This window comes from Chlamydotis macqueenii, chromosome 3, assembly GCF_036417535.1.
Source record: "Chlamydotis macqueenii isolate bChlMac1 chromosome 3, bChlMac1.mat, whole genome shotgun sequence".
In the NCBI taxonomy this organism is placed as follows: domain Eukaryota; kingdom Metazoa; phylum Chordata; class Aves; order Otidiformes; family Otididae; genus Chlamydotis; species Chlamydotis macqueenii.
The window spans coordinates 3,515,763-3,536,937 of record NC_141558.1 but is presented as its reverse complement, the minus strand read 5'-3'; the positions used below and the strand labels follow the sequence as shown (position 1 = coordinate 3,536,937).

Below are 21,175 nucleotides of genomic sequence, written 5' to 3'. Positions count from 1 at the left end.
GGCTGACAAAGACCAGGTTATCCTGAGGTCTGCAATCAGTCACTTCCTCTGTCCATGGCCATATCATGGTCTTCTGTGAGGCAAATGTGGGGGACCCCAAAGTATTCCTGGTGGCCTCAAGGACCTAGGGACTACATGCTATGTGATTACGCCACAGTCCTGCACCTGAGGCCAACGTTTTTATGAAAACAGCTCTACTTTGGGTTGAAAAGACCAGAAAACCAGGTTTCAGGGATGTCGGATGTTACTCACAAAGGTCTCAGAGGCAGAGAGAACCTGATGTCAGAGTATTAGGCAGGCAGGATACCAACAGAAGCACACCAAGAAACAAGCTATGGTAGTATGAGCTCCCTCACTTTGACATGACTATATCTCCCAGGGGAGAATTCTTGGCTTTAATGGTAACTGTGTCCACACGACATCTCCCAAAGCTGGAGGTGAAGAGCTGTGGTCCCTGTCCAGAAAAAAAAACCTGTGCTGACTGGAGTCCCAGAGACTAGCTGCAGTGTATACTGGCACAACTGGACTCTCTCCCCGCTCAGCCTGTTCTGCTCAGGGTATAAGTTGCGATTTAGATGATGTTTACCGTCTTGTGGTGCCTCTTTCCCAGTGTTGTGTCCTGGCATCCCCATCCAGGTGAACTGGATAGTGTGATGGTGAGGAGGGAATGGGCTTGTGGTTTGGGGGACAAATCCCTTCCTCCTCTCATAAATAATTCAAGTTGCTCTTTTCAGGCAAATGAAATGATGCTAAATATTTCATTTTATCTTGTTTTATTACTTAATCTCACAAGAAATTGAATAAGGGGACCATAGCTTCATTTCAAGGCAAGACCATTGCACAAGAAAGAAAAGGCAAGAAATTTTGAAATTGTTTTTTCAAATGCAGAGCAAAATGCTCCAAAAATTTTCTTTTCTTTTTTTTTTTTTTGGCTGAAACAATTTGCCAAATTTGGCCTGAACTTACAAAGAGACTTGATCTGCCAAAACCTGCATTTTTTTCAGTGAATTAATGATTGTCATGAAAAATTTCAGCCAGCTCAGACAAAACGCAGAGCTGTTTCGAAGAGATAAAGTTAAAATGGTGCAAAAGTCTTCCCAGACAAGCCTTTATGGTTAGCTTCTTAAAGGAATGCATGTACCTAACTCCCTCTCAAATGACGGAGAGTTAGTACTTAATTCTTGGATGACATTGGCCTTTCATGCTTATACGGTGACGAGTGTTTTTGACAGCGGAAGGGTCTGAACCAATGACCGTCAAAAGGAAAGAACAGGGTTCACACTAGCTCCGTTCACCCCGTCCAAGGATTTGTACATTTTTCTTTATATCAGTATTTAAACAGCATTTGGTAGCACACTACCTGATGTTAACAGATCTGGCCTTTCTCCCCAGCAGCAAATTTCTGCACTTGGCAGGTTTCAAGCCCAGCTTGCTTTAGCTATAAAACGCAGATTATTCTGAAAAATCCCAGTGACCAGCTCTGCTCTTTGGCCTTGCTTCATTTTCAAATCAAAGAACAGTCTCAGCATCCTCCCTCATCCTCCCTTTTATTTCCCTCTTGGCAAAAAATAAACGCGTATATTTTTCCTAGGACGCTGGTATCTCTGCCCAGAACATGCCATGATATTATTTTTAACTCTGTTTTTTTTCTTCCTTGGTTTTCTTTATGAGAGAGCCTTGGAAGCCCTCTTTTTTTTTTTTCATCCGCACCCGCATCTGCTTTGCCCTTTCCTTCCCTTCCTCGCTCCTCTTGATAAAAGACCCTGGTCCCATTCCAGCAAACTGCCAAAGGTACCATGCACGGCAAAAATACCCCGACCGATTAAATCACCCTTTTTAAATAGCCCGAGCAGTTAATGTCAACTCTCCCTGCCAAACCTCTCTTGCTCTTGACTTCTGCTGAGAAGAGGCAGCTCACAAGCCAGACGGATAAGTAGACATCCCCTGCAACAGCAGAAGGGAAAAAAGAAAGAAGCATTACTGGGCAGACAGGACATTGCATTTCACCAAAACATTAGAATCACAGAATAGTTTGGGCTGGAAAGGACCTTTAAAGGTCATCTAGTCCAACCCCCTTGCAAGGAGCAGGGACATCTTCAACTAGATGTCCCTACAACATTGTTGTTTCCTCACCAAGTGTGGACCAAGTGTTGCCTTAAGAGCCTTAGGGGACCAGCTGCTTCATTGCAGTGTACCTGGGGGTTGTAGGTGAGTTTGGAGCTTCACTGTGCTCAGGTTGTTGTAGATGCATACAAGGAACCCTAAAATCTCGTGTTCTCTGTGGTGTCTCTGAGGAGGACTTGGTAAGGTGGGAGCTACCTGTAGAGTGCTGGCGGAAACAATGCTGTCTGGACAGCACCTCCACTGGGGTGCTTCTAGGGGCTTAAGTGTGTCTTGGTGACCACCAAGGTCCTGCCTTATCTCTGAGACATTGCAGTACTTCCTGGTGCCTCAAGTTTTCTTGTCAAGGACATGGGTCAAAGTGGCTCCCTTGCTTGTGCGTGGCTGAGCTCCCAGCAGCTCTGAGGCTCTCATTCAGGTAGTGAGGAGGAAGGAGGTGCCTCCACCTTGCTGGGCACTCAGGACCTTGCAGATGTTTCATCCCAGAGAAAAGGTTGAAGGAGAAGAAGAGGGATGAGGAGGTGACCTGACTTCTTCTGGCCCGGCTGCGGTCAGTGAATGACCAGCAAAGGAGAGGTCCTTCCCTGGCTAAGAACCAGCTTTCTCTTTAGGATGGAAAAGATTCTGTTTTTCTTCCCCTCATCAACACTGGTGAAGGGTGGACTGGCTAGGCTGCAGCAAAGGCTGAGACATTGTCCTGTGCATGGTGTGCGCAGGTTCTAGTGCACATCTGCCCTTCAGATCTCCAGGCAGCTGTGGGCATTGCAGGACCTTAATGTTTCCTTGTCCTCATTCAGGTCCAGGCCACCAGCACTAACACGTGACTGAGGTTGTGAATATGAGGAAATCCTTTCCATGAGATGTCACGGGGGCTGAGATCATGATGGGTTTACAATCCACACGAAAACAGAGTGGATTTTTCTATGGAGAGTGAGAAAATCTAGTGTTATAACAGCAAGACCTTAAATAATACACCAAGGCTTTGTGAGGGATACAAACCCTTATGTCTGAGGGGAGGAGGTAAATGGGGTCTAGAAGAAATGTCCCGTGGGAGCTACTCATCCTGCTGCTGAGGATATCTGGCACCTTCCTTCAATGCCATGGCTCCACTCCCCGGTGAAGCATCACCCTGGAGCCAGCAGCTCGGAGAGGGGACTCTGGACCAGAGCATCCCGCACCCAAGCCCCATTATTGCACACTTGTCTGCGAGCGCAGCCCTTGCCTGTCCTTCTCGTTCCCAGGCAGAAGTCAAGGTCTCCGCGGCAGGAGAGCCTGACGCAGGCAGCTCCCCTCCGTGACGCTCCTGTGCCTGAGTACAGAACATTCCCGTGGGGAGGCGAGGAGCGAGCGGAGGGGGGGCCAAGGTGCAGATGCACGCTGTTACCTTGAGCGCTGGGGAACGGATCCGGAGCCAGCGGGGATACGGTCGGCTTGTTTTGCAGTCTTACTCCAAGCAAGTGGAGGAGGAGGAGGAGTGGGGCTGTCAGCAGGGATTATGGGAGACTATGTTGGAAACAGCCGGCACAGCTGGGCTCTGTCCTGTGGCCTTCACTTTGCTGCTTTGCTAGGAGAAAAGGAAAGAGGGGGGCTTGACGGGGGAGCCCTTTGTTTTCCCCTGCCTTTGCACCTTGGTTTCTTCCCAGATGGAGGTGGATGGGAGCACAGCGGGTACATTCACTCTCTGGTACCACAGCCAGGCAGAGCAGCTTGGGTTGGATCCATCCTATTAAGCTCTCTTCACCTTCAGAAAAGGATGGCCACATTCAAAATCAGTAGTGCCTGCTGTAATAGGACGAGGGGTAATGGTTTTAAAATAGAAGGAAGCAGATTCAGCTTAGGCATTAGGAATTTTTTTTTACGCTGAGGGTGGTGGAACACTGTCCCAGGTTGCCCAGAGAGTTGGTGGATGCCCCATCCCTGGAAACATTCAAGGCCAGGTTGGCCGGGGCTCTGAGCAACCTGATGTGGTTGGAGATGTCCCTGCTCCAACCCAAGCCATTCTGTGATTCTATGATTCTGAAATGACTATTGGGAATGGTTCCTGGCCAGTGATAACCCCCGAACCATGCCTGGGACTCATCTGAGTCAGCGCTAGCCTGGCCAAGTCAGAGTCATGCCAGACTAAGAGGATGGACCGTTTGGAGATGGAGGTTCAAAGGAGTTTTTCCATGTTGCAATGTGAGACAGAGCAACGTGGGGATCCGCTTTCCTCCTGTCTGTCTTTGCGGGCTCCTCCTGCTTCAGAGGGTGCATTGGTTGGGCACTTCCCCTGCGGTAAACCATCCTGATATCCCACCCTTTTGCATCCAAGGGGAATAAGGCTGTGAAAAACCCTCTGAGTAAAACACAGCCCGTCCCCAGGGCTCAGACCTTCCTTACTGGTGTACAAGGAGCTGAGGCTGGGAAACAGGAGACATGTCCAGACCACCAGCCTGGTGAGTGTGTTGCTTGTGTCCCAACAAATGTCTTTAGATCTGCACATCACACCTTGGGGCTAGGATGTTACAGGTGCAAGCTGAAGGCTTTACAATCTTCCACCATCCCACTCTTTTTAGACCAAATACGTAAGAGAGAGACCAAGGTAATTGTTTAGAAGCACCTATAAGCACTCTTAGAAATTTTGGCTCTGAGCATGCCTCTCTCTCAGGCTCCTAGTGCTGCCGGAGTGAAAAGAGGGTAGGAAGATCGCGGCGGGGGCAAGGGTGTAAATTGCTCACTGAGGATCCTATCACATCCAACCCACTGTTTACAAGCTGCTGCCAGGTTATTGAAGATCAGAGAGTCGCTGGGTCTAAACACAGCTACTCCTGGAGTGCAGCATGTCGAAGCTGGTTGATACATGTCTACCCGCTGCCCTTGGGTTGACCTTTCAGACCTCTGAGTTATCAGAGGGAAGCGACCATGCGGTGGGGCTGGAGGACCACCTACGGTGTGAGGTGAGCTGTGTGGCGATCTTGCACAGCTCAAGGAGAGGAGATCTAGAGATACAGTCTACCCAGGGGGCTCCTGGCCCTTATAGGTCCAGGGATGGGAACATAAACGAGCATCTAAGCACCTGGGATGAATAATCACCAGCTTATAGACAGCAGAGGTGCTTTTTCCCAGTCTATCCAGTTGACTGAATTAGCCCCCTCCATGGTGTTGGCCCATGGAGCAAGGCGGCTCTATCCACCAGATGAAAACCAATGCTAGTGATTTCAGGACAGATTTGGCTTAGTGGATATACATGTACTAGTAAATTCAACACAGCTAGTAATTTGATCGTCTGCACTGATAAGCTGTTAACATGCCCCCAGCATCAGCTTGGCCCAGTTCAACTAGCATAGACCCAAACAGTCCCTGGGCATCAGGCCTGAGACAGCACACAGCAGGCACCATTCCCACAATGTATGCTGGATGTGGGGCAAAGGTTTTTAAAATAGAGGGAAGTAGATTGAGATTAGACATTAGGAATTTTTTTTTTTATGATGAGGATGATGAAAACACTAGCCCAGGTTGCCCAGAGAGGTGGTGGATGCCCCATCCCTGGAAACATTCCAGGCCAGGTTGGCCAGGGCTCTGAGCAACCTGATGTGGTTGGAGATGGGGTTGAACTAGATGACCTTTAAAGGTCCTATGTGTCCACTCTGTTCTGGAGGCTGAGAGAGCTTAATAGTGAGGATGTGGCCAAACCAGGCCAGCTGACCTCAGGGTCAGAGGACGGGCAATGTACTTTTTTTGGTTTACCAGCACAGCCATAATGAGTGGGCTCGAAAGTTTAAGGTAATGGAAAGTCAACACCAGCCAGAACAACCCTAGCAGTGTTTGTCCTGCAGAAGGAAAACCCTCGGGGTCCATGGTTGAAGACGGTAAAGGCAAGGTGCTGGTGAAGAAGGAAGATCAGAGCACACCTTTGCTGTAGAGCAGGGTCCAATTTCAAGTGCAGAAGCGCTTGTTGTGCTATCCATTTCTGAATTCCTGGACAGACCAGGGCAGTTGTTCTGAAAGTTTGGTCTGGATAAGAAAACATAGGGCAAAGGCTCTCACATTTACTGGTTCAGAGCAGCTGAACATTCCTCTGCTTGCAAGAGCACATGCCCCACTCAAGGCTTATCCCTATGGCTTGGAGGTCCTCTATGTTCCACCTTTCTTCTTTGCAAGGGGGATATCCTCTTAGGAATGGGAACTGCCCCATATAGCTCCGGTTTTTACCCTTCCTGGGGGTGAGCTGGGGACCTGGGGACCTCGTTGGGGCCCCTAGCTTGTGTAGGGCACAGTGGGAAGAAGGTCTGTTGCTGCTCACATCTCATTGCTAGTCCTTAGCAGAGGAGAACCTGGAGGCCAGGCCAGATCTTTCTTGCAAAGGTTTCTTCCCAAATAAAATATGTGAGCTCAGTTCTGGGCTGGGTTCCTACATGCTGCTCTCCACTTGGAAATACACTAAAATTCCTACTCTGGTGTTGTTCCTCTGTTATTTGATCAGAGCTCCCCGGCAGGCACTCAAATTCCATAAAAATTCAGAAAACTGACTACAGTCCCTGTTAAGTCACTCACAGAGGGATGCAGACATGTGAGCACCAAATGCTAGCAGAAGCAGATAGGTCTAAACTAGATGTCCTCATTTCCAGACAACAACATGGCTATAGCTCCCATTTCTGGTCAAGTGGGCCTACATGAACATCCCCGCATCTACACGCACTGAACCTTCCTCAGAGTATGACCCCGTGTATGTTTTTGTCCTTCAGAGACTTCACTATGAGCTGGTAATTGCACCCCACCTTCCCGTTACTGCCTGCTGGCCCTTGATGGAGAAGTGGTGACCACCACAATGTCTAAATCCAGAAGCAATAATGTTTCAGGCCCTCATGAGACCAAAAGGAAGGCGTATTGTTAATACTTGAGTTGGGTATCGACACGAGAGCTAAGTAAGGTACTCCATCCTGAGGCCCACATTGTCCAGGCTTGGCTGATAAAAGGACTCAACACCTTGACTTGCTTCCAGAGACCTCCATTTTGCACATCACTATGAGGAATTTCCTCAAAAGGGTGGCATCTTCAGGAAGGAAAAGCCAGAATGAAAGTCACAAGACAAGACCAGAGACTGACATAAAACTATTAGCCTTCCAAATATCCAGTTTTTTGCCCCAAGAAGTCTACCAAAACCCTAGCTTCTTTGGTATGAATCTCTCCTACCCCTCCTTTGTGGTTAAGTGTCAATCACAAGAGTCTTCCTAATGACTTAATCTCAAGTCACCTTATTTTGTCTGTGAAACATTTGATTTTGTCCAGATATTTTCAGTGTAGTCGTAAGGAAATGTCTGGCTATTACAGCAGTTTCTCTTGGCTTCTTTCTAATTATAGACACACCTCTATTTTTGAAGAATATGCTCTCTCAAGCAGTGCTGCCACAGGAATTTTCATCCACAGCTGCCCAGTGCAAAGCTAAAGCTGCCATGCCATTCATTCCTCCTGGTGAGGTGCACATGATTTCCTTTTTCTTCTGCCATCACTCTGTTGCCCACATCAGCTACTAGCACCTCATGCACCGATGTCTGAGTTCAGGGTTGAGTTCAGCCTGGAAGAGATGCCCTGACTGGTACATCAAGGAGATAAGGACGCTCTTCCTCCTTGGGACCAAACTTTGGTGCATATGTTACAGGATGGACCATGCCAGGGATGTTTCCCTGGGCCGTGCACCAAGCTGGGATGGAGGCTCTGATTCCCATCTGTGCCCTTTCCTGGTAGACCAGACATCACACGCCCAAGCACCCCCAACCCAGGGCAGGGGACTGAGCACAGCAAAACTCCCCTCACCCTGCCATCACTGCCTTTCTGCTGTCTCCACCCTGTGGCTTCAGCCTGCCCTGGATAAAAAGGAAAGAAAGATAAGAAGGCCAGGAAGAGGGATTAGGTGAGGAGGAGTTAAATACAGATTTGAAAGGCTGGGGGAACTCTCTTGCTGACATAGAGACATGATCAGTAGAACGTCTGGCTTGGGTACAATGGGGTTGACATCTGGCATTCATAGGATACTGGTGGGAACAGGAGGCTCCAGGGAGATGCTCCTTCCTCCTGCTTTGCTAGCACAGCTCTGGAGCTCAGATTTAAGGCAGAGAAGGCGAACTGGCTGCAGATCCTTTGTTTATGACCACGAGGATGGCCAGCACAGTCTCCCTCACCTCCACGGGGATACAGAAATGGATCACCCAATGCCAGCTCCCAGGATTGCGAGCAGGCAAGGGAAGTTGGCCATTGCTTCACTCCAACGCGGAGCAAGCTGCTAATTTTAACTGAGAGTGGCCTTGGACAGATTCATGGGGAAGGAAACTCCGGAGAAGGGAGGTCTGGGAGCAGCCTAGAAAAAGAGCACCTATGGCAGGTTGCAGCCTGTCTCCAGTGGCGGGCAATTGCAGATGCTACGGGAAGAAAGGGAGAAGCGTGCAGCGAGAGTCCTGGGAGAACAGAACAAGGAAATCAGCAATTTAGAGACTTTCTGAGCCAGGGATGGTGTCGTAACACCTGACTCAAACCACTGAGGGATGGGCAATAGTCCAGAAACAGCTCCAGCCCTCCTGCTTGCAACCCAGCAGGGCTGAAGGGAGTGTCTTCGACACGTCCCACAAACCTCTCTGGAGAACCTATGGGCCCTGAGTGTATAACAAAGGTCTTGAGCCTCATTATCCCTGGAGAGTTTTCCTGGATGCTGACAGAGATGGGATATTGCAGTGGAGATGGAGAGGCCTTTCCTTGGGCAGATTTGCTGGGGACTCTTGTCTCTGCTTCACGTCAGGAACACATCTTTACTCTCTGCCATCCATGCAGCCTGGCTGTGACACATGGCCTCAGTCTCTCCTTTGGTTACGGGATGCTCAGGGACAGCCACTCACGCTTTTCAGACCCAGGCTGGAGCTTCACCAGCCCTTGGGGATGCTCTCAACCAAGAGTTCTTCTTGGAGAAGCAAGCCAGATGAAGTCTCCCTTGGCTGTACACACTAGGCTACCTCGCTGCCTGGTCAGGGAGGAGGCCCTCCTGGCAAAACAGTGGTCATTGCTCCCTTTGGTGGAGCAGCTTGGAGACCAGAGCTCAGCTTGGCAGGACATTGATGCCCTTGTTTGCTCTGCAGTATTTGCCAGGGGATATTTGCTCTGCCGTGTGCGGGTGAAGGTAAACCAGAGCAAGATGAGGGCTCCTCACCACCTCCCTTACCTGGTAGCCCTGCCTGGCTTTTTGGTGGCAGCGTGGCAAGGTCCAGGCACCCTGGATGGGGACACTCAGATCCTCAGGGTGCCAGGCTTTTTATCACCCTGAGCTCCTGGCACCAGCATGCACTGTTGGTGAGACTATGTCTGCCAATGCCAACCAAACCCACCTTACTGCTCCAGGGTCCCCGCTGCAGCCTGTTAAAGCAGATGCAGACCTCTCTCTGCTGGGCAACTTCCTTCCCAAAAAGGGTACCAGCTCCTTCCTTCGCCAGAGGTCTGGAAATGTAATGGACTTTTCTTCTTTACCCCTGTCCTGGTTGAGCCCTGCACACATGGGGTTGCAATGTGAGCCAGTCAGGTAGACCAGGGTGTTAATACAGCACGGGGAGAAAGAAGATGGTAGAAGAGCTTTATGTGAGAAGCTCTAGCTCTTTATCCCCTGGGTAAGGCTGTATGCTCCCTCCTTTTCCTTCTCCCTGCTCTGCTCTTCCATGTCAGCTAATCTTCTTGTCCTGCTTTGATTTCAACCCAGCTTCCTAAAGACATTCAGGAAAGCCTACAGTGTCTGCTATGCTTAATCTGTTATTAGACACAAGAAAATCCACATTGCCATGAATGCCTGGGTCGTGGGAAAAGCCTCAGCTGGAGCTCACACCTTACTAGACATCAGAGAAGCAACCTGATGCTGCTCCTCTGGTTTTCCTTTTCTCTCTGAGCACCTGATGATTTTTCCATGCCTGTCTCACCTCCTGGCCCTGGCTTGGATTTTCCAAATGCTCTTTCTGCTTTGCTAGGATGTCACAGTGCACAGCTGTTGCCTGGAGAAGGTTTTACACTGCAGCCACGGGGGTATTTCCATATCTGCTAGGTGGAGAACTGAGAAATACTGCAGAAACCTTCCTTCCAGTGCCTCAAACCACTTGCAAACAGGGTGCAATGTAGATGAACTCAACATCAACAGAAGACCTGGCATTACCTGGATGGTCAGACAGAGGGTAGGGATGAAGTAACAGAACCAAGGCTGCAAGGGAAAGCTGTAGCAAAGACCAACAATAGAGGTCTGGGTCTTTCCATCTAAGAATTGGAAAGACCATTCCAGTGGTCTTTGCAAAGATCACATGGCACCTGGGGAAGAAGTGAAAGGACTGTCTTGGTTGTTGTGCAAGACGTGTGTCACTAGGTACCCCTTTTTATCCTCGTCTGGGCCGTTCAGAGAGTTCATACTCTGTCTACGTCAGGAATTGCCCCTTGTAAAACATCTGGCCCCATGCCTGCATAAAATAAACAACATGCTTTTCTTGGGTAGCTTCATGGGTCCTTGCAACTGAGCGGTTTGCCCGAGTGATAAAGTCCCTACTGCAGATCACAAACTGAATTTGAGAGCCTAGATCACTTTTACCACCTTTCTCCTGCTCTGAGCCTCACCTATGAGCCTCTGGCTGGAGGTATCCCATGGTGAAGAGACACCTTTTAGGCTGCCAGGTAGGTACGAGGTGAAGGGGTTCTTGCAGAGCTTGCTGGGGTTGTTGGAGATGTCCTGGTTCCCCGGACTACAGTTGCCTCCTAGGCTGGAAGTCACAGGAGACAGCATCCCACTTCTCACCTGGGTTTTTGGCTGAGGTCCCTGATGTACCCATCCAGGATGCAGATGGGAGTGCAGATCCTTTTCTCTCCAACCGAGTGACCTCTGCTGTGATGGAGCTGTGGGGTCCATTTCACAGTGTTTTTTTTGGTGGCTGTTGCACGAAACCATGGCTGTTCATGGGGCTCACAGTCTCCTTTCACCCCCTGGAGAGACTCAAGTTGGTGGCACAGCCCCCAGCCCCACTCCTCTATGCAAGAAGAGAGTTGTCAGTGGTTTCTCCAATAGCTTCGTGGTAGAAGCACACATGACTATGCAGCCAGGTGAGTGTCCATCCATCCATTTATCGCAGGGATGACAGGGAACAAAATTCAACAAATATTTGTGCAGCATGAATAGAAAAGGCTGTGGCGTCCAGTGCAGAGGAAGCGCAGCTTACAGACTCTTTGTTATGTTCACCCTAGGCTCGGCCACGTGTTGCTGTTGGCCATAAAAATACCCGTTTCCTTTCTAAATTGAGCTACAACACTTGACTCGTTGGCCCTGGGTGATAATGAAATCACAATGGCTTAGCAGAAACCCTATAACTCTTCTTCCTGGTTTGCTCCAGCACAAACTATCCGCAGTTTTCAGTTCAATAAAATATTTGCAGCTAGGGAGTCATATATATTTAATTTATTTTTATTTGCAGTGTGTCATCTCACTAACAGAAGTCTGCTAGTCCTGCATGAGGTTCCTGGCACATGTGAAAGACCAAGCTGGGGTTCAAGCAGGAGGAAAGACTTCTTCAGCACCAGTGAAATTATTGAATAAATGCTTCTTGTTTAAAATGGGCTTTGTATAGTTACAGCACGCACAACTTGTCCCTTGGAACCATGAAAGAAGTGGACGAAGCCTGATTTATCTTAAACTAGCACCGGGGTCTGCTAGCACTGGGCTCAGGGGGCCCAGGAACCAGGTTGTGAAGATGGAGATGGATGGACAAGGTTTGCTGGTGATTCAATAAAGAGGTCTATGTAACCTTCTCCAAGTCCTGGCCACATGGCCACTTCCCAGCTGTTCATGTGGAATTGGAAGAGGACTTTTGATGGCTCCCAGAAATACTTGGGAGGAAACTGCCCAGCGAAGCTGCCCACGGATGGAAAGCGCTATGGAAAGCGGTTGCAGATCAGATGAGCTATGGGTGGGATAAAAGAGCTCTGAGACACCAGGGGTTGACTCATCTCCAGGTCTGCACACTTTGTGGGGATGAAATCCCACCTCCTGAGCTCAGGTGTCTAATGCTCTTTTCTGCATCCCGAGGTTTCCCATCCAGCTCCAGCTGCAGTCCTAGAGGGTTCCAGGTCTCCCATAGACCCCTATTCACCACCCTGGTGAAAACATCCTGGACATCCTAGGATGTCTCCGCTAGATCTAGGATTTCTGAGGCTCATCTCAATCAGTTCCCTTCCTCCTGGTCTGGGGCACTTGTTTTCTGCTATTAAAGCCTCCTTCCCTCCTGAGAATGCAGGGAATGACATTCCCAAACCATTCAAACCAGCCATCTCCAGACACTGGCCTCCTGCGAATGCTAAACTAGTCCCTACATGCTCTTCCTCTCAGTTGTGAGTCTGCAAAGGAGGGATAAACAGCATTTGAAGCCAGGCAAAGTGCTGTTCACGCTGACACAAGCACATTATCCCATCAGGAACACCTGGGAAGTGATGGCTGGGGGATTTTGTCTCATCCCGGGTGATGAACAGAGGCATTGTGACACTGCAGATCAAGGCCTTGGACTGAATATAAATATAGCTGCTGGTAGCCCAGTTGTCCCTATGGATTTGTTATTAATCTTCCCACTCTTTTTTCCTTCTAAGCTCTCCGGCAGCAGTGGGGTGCACAGGTGTCACATGTTGGTGATGGTTAGGGGTTTTTTTTGGCACACAGCAGTCCTCTCTGCTGTTTCTTTCTCGTAGCATCCTTCTTACACTGTGTTATACTGAAGGACTCAAAATCTGGTTCATGGGGTAGAAAACAGCAGACCAAACACCCCGGAGAGATGCTCCTCAGCCCCATAACCTGAAGAGGACTCCACCTGGGTCCCAGCCTGGTGCTCACTCCTGTGGTCCTAGCACCCCTGTAGTGTGCCATCTGTGCCTTATTTCTTCATCCTCCTCTCCCGAGCCCAGCGCCACTGCTGATGGGAGACCACCCTCCAGCCTGACACGGGCATTAACTGTGGGGCAGTGGGTCTGGGACGCATTGGAGAGCAGGGAAAGGGCATTTGAACCCTCCTGGTGCTGGGTGCGGAGCAGGACCTGCTGAGGGTCTGGCATGATGCTCCAATGCTGCATCAGGAGCTTGTGCTGTGAAGGGCTCAGCAAAGCAGGGAATGTATTTTTTAATTTTTGAAGTATTTTCGTATATATATTTTTAATTCCACTCAGATTTGTGGAGAAGGAGGGACACCTCGTGGCCACACCATGAACAGCTCTCCCGCCTCCGGGTTCCAGGGCTGCCTGTGCTGATGGTCAGTGGGGTGCACTCCGGGCACCCCCCACTTCCCACCCCGGATACCACTCCAGCATCACCCCGAGCTGCCCAGGGAACCCCATGGCCTCTCTCTTTCTCCTCCGTGGGCTGGAGTTGGGCATGGGAAGCACTGTTCTTGCCCTGACATCTGAATAAAGAAATGGGATATGGTCGAATCCAGTTCTTTATTATTGACTTGGGATGAAGGAATGGCATCACCTGGAGAGATCTAGAGCTCAGGAGCCTGGCGTGGCCCAAGGACGTGGAGAGAGGACTCGTTCCCACCCCTGCCCATGGCATGAAGGGGGTTGTTAGCCGGCAGTGGCATCAGAAACGAGGGAGAGATTGTGCATCCCCCATACCACCACCCTGGCCATGGTCCTCTCTTCTTGAGGCTGCACTTGCAGGGCTGAGGGGGCTTTTCTTTCTCTGGGTGGGTCATGGAGGAGTCTGCTGTCCTTTGTGTCTGCGAAGTGGGTACAGACCTCCAAAGTGGATGGGGAAGGAGCTATGCCAGCTCTCAGTCACCTCCTTAATCTCCATGATAACCACAGAGCTGGCAGCACCCACCTCCCTCATGTCCCTCCTTGTTCCTCATCTCCAAATGCATTCTGGTGGCACATGGGAGAAAGGGAAAGTTCCGAAATGAGCCATCGCTGGGCTGCGCGGGACGGTGGCTTTCCTCCAGATCTGTCCCTAGGCGTTAGTGGGACCATGGCTTACTGCTGAGGCTCCGGCTCATACTGCTTCTCCGTTGCAGTGTAAAAGTCCTCGAGGACCGACTGAAGGTACTCGAAGGTTGGACGCTCCTCAGGTTTGCTTCGCCAGCATTTCAGAATGATGTTGTAGAGTTCTGCAGGGCACATGTCTGGGCAGGGCATGCGGTAGCCCCGCTCCAGATTGCGAATCACCTCGGGGTTGGTCATCCCTGGAAGGAAACACAGCCCAACAGGAGTTATTTAGCATCCTGGGGGTGAAGCTCAGTGCTCCCCGTAGCTCACAACCAAGCAAGGCTGGAGGGGCATGAGAGACCACGATGTTGGGCTGTATCTGGGCACCATCCCTTCTTCAAGGTTGCACTCCCTCCTCCATCCCTCCATGCCCTTCCTGACTCCCTACTACAGGTTCTTCCTAGAACGGATGTAACTGAGGCTTGTAGGAGCCTAGGAAAGGAAACCCAGCATGAAAAGACAGGAATGTGTGTCTGGACACACGCGTGAACACTTGCGTGTGCATCTCCACGTGTAAAGCAGCACTAGATGCACTGAAGCGGATGCATGCCCATCCCGTATTCACAGTGTACCTGGGTAAGGGATCCTGCCGTAGGTTATGATTTCTGTCAGTAGGATCCCGAAAGACCACACGTCAGATTTGATGGTGAAAACCCCGAAGTTAATGGCCTCCGGCGCCGTCCATTTGATTGGGAATTTGGCACCTGTCCGAAGGAAGCAAAGGGAAATAGAACGTTGAGGTACAGCACCTCCCTCTGCTCCCACGAGTACCGGCAGGCTGTTCCCCAAAAACTACCTCAGGGGGCTGCGATGGGACTTACTGATGGTGCTGTGGAGTTATGGAGGTAAGGCCAGAGGAAGATAGCTGCTGCCTATCTCCTGGTTTTATTAAAAGGTAACTTCTACGTGGCATCACTTTGCCTTTCTTGGTTATTTTTCCAGGGCAATCAAGGCTATTTCACCTTAAAAGACTTTTTTACATGTACATGCTTAGAAACATCCACAGACACTGATATACAGAGGCCAAATAATGAAAAAATTAAATGCTTTAAGTAACTGATAATATGCACATTTAAAAAATCTGGGTGATCTATTTTACTGATTAAGTTAGAGGAATCCGCAGTCTTATAACACCTTTGCATCCTTTGTGTTTTTAGCAATGGGACCTCAAGAATGGAGCCAGGAATGGCAGGATGGATGTCTGACCAGCCCCTTGCACGCCGAGGGCGCGATGCTGGGAGCAAGCAGCGCCTGCACAGCCCTGCGGCATCAAGCAGCTCTCATGAGAGACTGGTCGTCCTTCAGGTAGCAAACCTGCCGCGTGGAACCGGTGAGTTTCTGTAGCCCAGGGTATGTGTCTGTGCTTCTCAAAGCCAATGCCTTGAGTAGCTTTATTTACAACGGTAGGTCTTCATTCTGTATAAAATCACTCACTGGAAGGAGTCTGTTTTAGCCAAAGTGCATAAACAATACAGCAAATATAAATTATCGGGTTCTTAAAGCTGGATATGTATATCAAAACCAAAATGAAGCCCTGTTTTATTTTGTACACCAAGATCTTGTTTTGCACGCTGCAGACAGCAACGACCATAAGACTGCAAGTTCATTTTAGTTAAGGCCAAAAAAAAACCAACACCAAAACACCCTGATAAGTAGGAACTGAACGTGCTGAAGACCGAAGAGGAAACCACATTTTTATTTGTATCTATCTTTTCAGGACTGAAAGCCCAAATGCAGTGCGTGAAATAAGTGCCTTTGTTCTTGCACATCGTGCTCTGACAAGTAGACTGACGAGGCTTGGAAATCTGGTCTATGAAGTGAAAATTGTTCAAAGTAGAGAGAGGGGCAGTTGTTATTTCAGATTAAAGCTAGCTGGAAAAAAATGCTGATAGGAACTGTTTTCCATTGAAATATAGCTCTTTTGGGTATGTTAACAGAATTACACTGATTTCACCAAAACTTCTCTTAAGGACAAAAACTGCCTTAAAAAATGGCAGCAATTTCACAGTACTCCTTCATGACATTTCACAAATTACAGCTGCGAGGTTTCACTACTTTGAAATAGTTTTACATCAGCATAATTTGTATCATAAAGTATTTTAGGAACAGCAAACTGAAAGAAAAGTTTCCTATCTTACAAAAGAAAAAAAAAATCTATTCTCTTTCCTTTCCCCAGAGTATTCTTTATGGGGAAATTTAGCTTCATCCCAAATCTACAGGAGGATAATTTTCCAAAATTTGAAAGTCTTATATTAAGTGCCACTTACGCCAGACTTAATTGTTTTATTTCAATCCTTTCTGCTTGTTTCCCTGGTGCTGTAAAGGCTCTTTGCAGTCTGAATGACACAATCTCATAATTGACCTCCAAGTAGAGAGAAAAATCTGCCATCGGAGGAATCTGACCTAACCCTGTTGTCAAATGGCTGCAGACAGACCTCTGCACCAACCCAACCCGTTATCACCTCTCACGGCCGTGCTCTCCAGCACCATTTCAGAGACTCGGCAAGAGGCTTGGTTTTGCAGGTGTAGTCAGAAGGAGATTTCATGTTAACATGGGGATACTTGATTTTGTATGTCTTTTTGGGGTTTTTTTAGGAGTTTTTTTTAATTTTGTTTTAGATGGTCAAGGAACTCTGTTCCCATGAGAAACGCCTGCCAAGTTGCAAACCTTCTGCCGTGTTTTGTAAGTTGTCCCTCTCTTATGGAAGGGACCTGATCTGGTCTGGCCTCGGATCGCTTGGGATGGCTGGAAACTGCCTTTAGGTCCAGATTTATGGCTCCAGTTCCCCTCTGCGGTCCAGCAGTGTGCGGTGACTGAGTTACGCTGCTATTTCCTTCCCTCTGAACTAACTCACTGTGAAGACGTTGGCACAGGCAGCAGGTTTCATACGTAGAGGTCAAATTCCTCCAGTAACACAACCTGAGATTCAGCAGAACTTCTCCAAACAGCACCAAAAGACTTTTTTTCCTCATTTTCCTTTTTAAACGTCACTTGCTTTTTATTGTCCCCAAGCTGTGCTGCCTCTCTTGGGACCCTATTTTTGTCTCTCTTGTTATGTCTGCTGCCTGGGTGCTGATGATGGCAGCAATTGGAGCTCTGGTCTCATGCCATCGGCAGTGGTGCCCTGTGTCTGGTCTCAGCCCAGCTCTCGGATGCCTCATATTTTGGCACATCTGCGAGGCAGGAGGATTGGAGATAAGGGAAATGTGTTGGTGAGGCAATACTGGGAACGACACCCACCTTCTTGTGCCAAGTATTCGTTCTCGATGATCCTGGCGAGGCCAAAATCGGCAATTTTGCAACAGAGCATCTCTGAGACGAGGATGTTGGCGGCTCTCAAGTCACGGTGGATGGAGTTCATTCGCTCGATGTACGCCATTCCCTCTGCCACCTAGGAGAGGAGGAAGAGTCCTTATTCATCATTCGCCTCCCCGTGAGAACCAGAGTTCATCTCACCCACCTTTACAAAAGCACAGCGTGTGGGTAGGGCTGCTCACACGCCTCCACGTGCATGGACATGCATACATGCTTCATGGATAGATGCATGAACAGATGGGTCAACAGACATAGGTAAACAGGTAGACAGATACAGACATACATAAATAGATATTACCCACGTACGTGTGCATATGTGCAGCTCTACCAGCATGCACCCAGCCACCAAAAGCTTTCAGCAACCAAGCCAAGCAGAACAGAAGCAAAACTCTCTGTTTTGCTCAGAAGTTACAGCCGTGAGTCATGTCTGCAGCGAGATGCAGAAAGTTAAAGCAAACCTGAAGCCACATCACTGGATTACCAGTTTCTGCCACAAGACTCTCCTCTCTAGTTGGGATTTCAATCACAAATACTCCAGATTAAATACGTGAATTTTAAAAAAATAAAAAAAACCTCAAACTGCTCATCCACCCCTCAGTCACAGTAGCAAAGTCCAGATCTAGGAGGACAACTAGATGTTCTTCAGCAGCCTCCTCTGTTCTCCCTCACTGGTCTGCTTTGGAGTGAGGAGAAGACCCCATGAGATCCCGCTGCAATAAAACTAAGACTGGTGTTTTCTTTTCCTTTGCTGGATCCGGGCTAGGACACAGGACACAATTCAAATCCTCTCTGATATCTACAGGATGCATTAGAGCAGAAGTTCCAAATGTCCATAGAAATACGACTGGGATAGAGAGTATGCTGCTGGACAAATCCCTTGTCCTGAGCATGTACTGCCTTCTTCAACCATCTCCAAACATTACTTTGGGAGGTTCTTGCTCCCAAGATCATCTTTCACTGTTTCCTTAGAGCAGGGAGCAGCCTTGGGGAGATGTGCGGTGTGTAACAAGCCCCTATAAATAATGGCAGCAATAAATCACAGAATCACAGAAGGGTTTGGGTGAGAAGTCCAACCCCCCTGCAAGAAGCAGGGACATCTCCAACAAGATCAAGATGCTCAAAGCCCTGTCCAACCTGTCCTGGAATGTTTCCAGTGAATCTTTTATTGTTGGGTGCTGGGGGAGATGATAGAAAAAAAGAGGTTGCAAAGTTGCTCTATCGGTCGAGTCTCAGATTTGGGTTAGGAGGGTGAGTGGATGCATGTAACCCCTGGTAATGATGGTTAGTACCTATTAAAGCTTTTATGTGCCTGTGGGTGAGGGCAGAGCAATTTTCCATTCCATACAGATTCACATCAGCATCTTGACTTACATGTGGTTTTAAACAGGATACTAACACATACTTTCCAATGCTGCTTTTCTAACCTGTGTCAACACCCCTTCAGCGCAAGTGCTGTTTGCTGCAGTGGAAAATGGAAGAATTGATGTAATTTCCTGTCCTGATGTTAATGAGATAGTACCCATCGACGGGCCCGTTTCAGCCCAGCGTGCTTTCGAGCATGCACCATCCGGACTGACCACAGGATCGAGCGCATCGGCCCAGAGCTTTCTAATTTTAATTCCAACGGACGCTATTGGATCCAAAATTATGCTCGAGAGGGTTGGGTGCCTGTTGGGCCGTGATGTCATCCTGATACCGCAGATGAATAGATTGTAAAATAGCTCGAGAGACTGCTGTTTTCCTCCTCCTCCTCCCAGAGGTACCCAGTGAGTGTGTGAATCCCTGCCCTGGGGAGGTGGTGCTGGGGTGGGAGGGGGAGCGATGAAAGCTGTCCTTCCGATTGACGTCCATGCCTTGAGGGATGGGCAAAATGCTTCCTCTCCACTTTCTGTGGGTGGCTTCGGTGGGTTATTACATTGCTAGGGTGAGTGGGTTTGGTCTGCATCCAACTATCCAGGCCCTGGAAGCCATGCACAGTGCAGGATGCTGCAAACTGAGTGGAGGGGTGCCAGAGGGTGTGCAGGGTGGGTGAGTGCTTCCAGATGTCCATGGAGTGGTGACATCCACGTGCTCTTGCTCAGACCCAGTGACAGTGCCCACTGTGGGGACTACTTCACCATGGTAGTGGATGGGTTTCTGGCCAGCTCAGGCCATGCCACACTATGACATTAAAGACTTCAACCCTGAACTCAGAGAGGAGGTTTTGGTGCACGAGGTTGCCCTGGGATGGGTTTCTCCCGGGGGTTCCTGCAGCCAGTGTGTTGTTAGACCTATACCATCCTCATGCCTGGGACAGATCAGGATCACTGACCTCTCCCCAGATACTTCCACACACCTGCCTAGAAATTCTTTGTTATTCCACATGTTCAATGCAAGTTATAATGTTGTGTCAAATAAATGCATGAGTACTCATGGCTTCTGTTGTCCCTGCCTCAAAACTGGGTATAACGTCGGCCAACAGCTTTGCTCTGGGCCACCCCTGTGGCTACAGCTGACTGCAGATTGCTCCCGCTACAGAGAAATGCATCAAGCCAATTTCTGGGATAATACTGCCACCAAACCCAAGGGCTCTGCAATACGGATGAATTTGGACCATTCTGCTTATCTTCAGGAATTTAAATCAAACCACAGGCTATACCTTTCCAGAGAAGGAATGAAAGAATGGGAAGTGGGGAGGTAAAGAGAGAAGGAGGGAAGGAAGGAAGAAATTAAGGGAAAGATATTAAACAGAGAGGCTGCAGTTGGCCCCATAACCTCTCACAGACCACAAAGATAAAGCTGCAGATATGGAATATTTATCAGTAGTGAAGAGGGAAGGCACTGAAACATGTTCTTCTGCACCTTTTGTAGGGGTGCACAGGAAAATAAGAATGACAGATGAGGACAGTACTTTAAAGTATTAAAATATTTTCATCCTGGTTAAAGTAAGAACGAAAATCTCTCGCTATCATATACCATTTGCTCAAATATTAAGATTCTCCAGTTTTTAATACATTACAAAATAACTCCGTATCATGGCTGGAACCAAGGGGCCAGCCTTTACACATTGTTTGCTCAGGCTCACTTTGACCCAGAGAGGCTGACTGACCTTATGAGTAAATCCCAGATCTGCACATCAAAATAACTCTATTGAGCTGTCACACTGATGCCCCGTGGCTTTTTTACAGTATTTCCAAAATTAGCCTAGCTCTGCTTCGACTGAACCAAACTCCATCGACAGCTGGCTAGGACCAACGTGGAGTGATTTTGCCAGTCTCATCCTTCATGTACAACTTGTTGCCAAGAGGCTGCCATTCCGGTTGTGGTTTCCCCAGCTTTGACCTATTTGAGTTTAGATGCACTTCTGGACTAAAATGTTACGGTGCAGCTGCAACTACTAACATTTACAGCCTGGAGATGTTTAGAGGGAAACAAAAAAAAAATAATTATTCTCACAAGGAGCAATATGCCCAGATTTGAAGGTCAGAACATCCTTTAAGCCTAATCATCAGAAGGGAAGAACTGCTGAGAGCCAGCATGTCTCTACATTGAAAGTCTCTTTGTTAAGCTTTTTCTTCCTTTTGGTGAAAAAAGAAACAAACTTATTTCCTGCTCAGCAAGCCAGAAAAAAAAAAAAGCCAGAAAAAAACTGAAACAAGATAAACCCAAAACCCGAAAAACAGTTCTCTAGCACTGCACTGGGCTCCCCTAAGGACAGCAGAGCATTGCTGAGCTGACACGCACATCAACACA

General features: G+C 48.6%; 1 protein-coding gene across 1 annotated transcript in view; it reads right to left on the bottom strand.

Moving 5' to 3' along the window:
- Positions 1 to 13,564: 13,564 nt before the first annotated feature.
- The window catches only part of BLK (BLK proto-oncogene, Src family tyrosine kinase), a 46,414-nt gene continuing 38,803 nt past the window's right edge, over positions 13,565 to 21,175 (bottom strand). The window contains exons 11-13 of the mRNA XM_086743427.1: positions 17,369 to 17,519; positions 14,700 to 14,831; positions 13,565 to 14,324 (exon numbers count right to left, since the gene is read on the bottom strand). Coding sequence (XP_086599553.1) covers positions 14,116 to 14,324; positions 14,700 to 14,831; positions 17,369 to 17,519 — 492 coding nt within the window. The 3' untranslated portion in view covers positions 13,565 to 14,115. The remainder of the gene's footprint in view (positions 14,325 to 14,699; positions 14,832 to 17,368; positions 17,520 to 21,175) is intronic.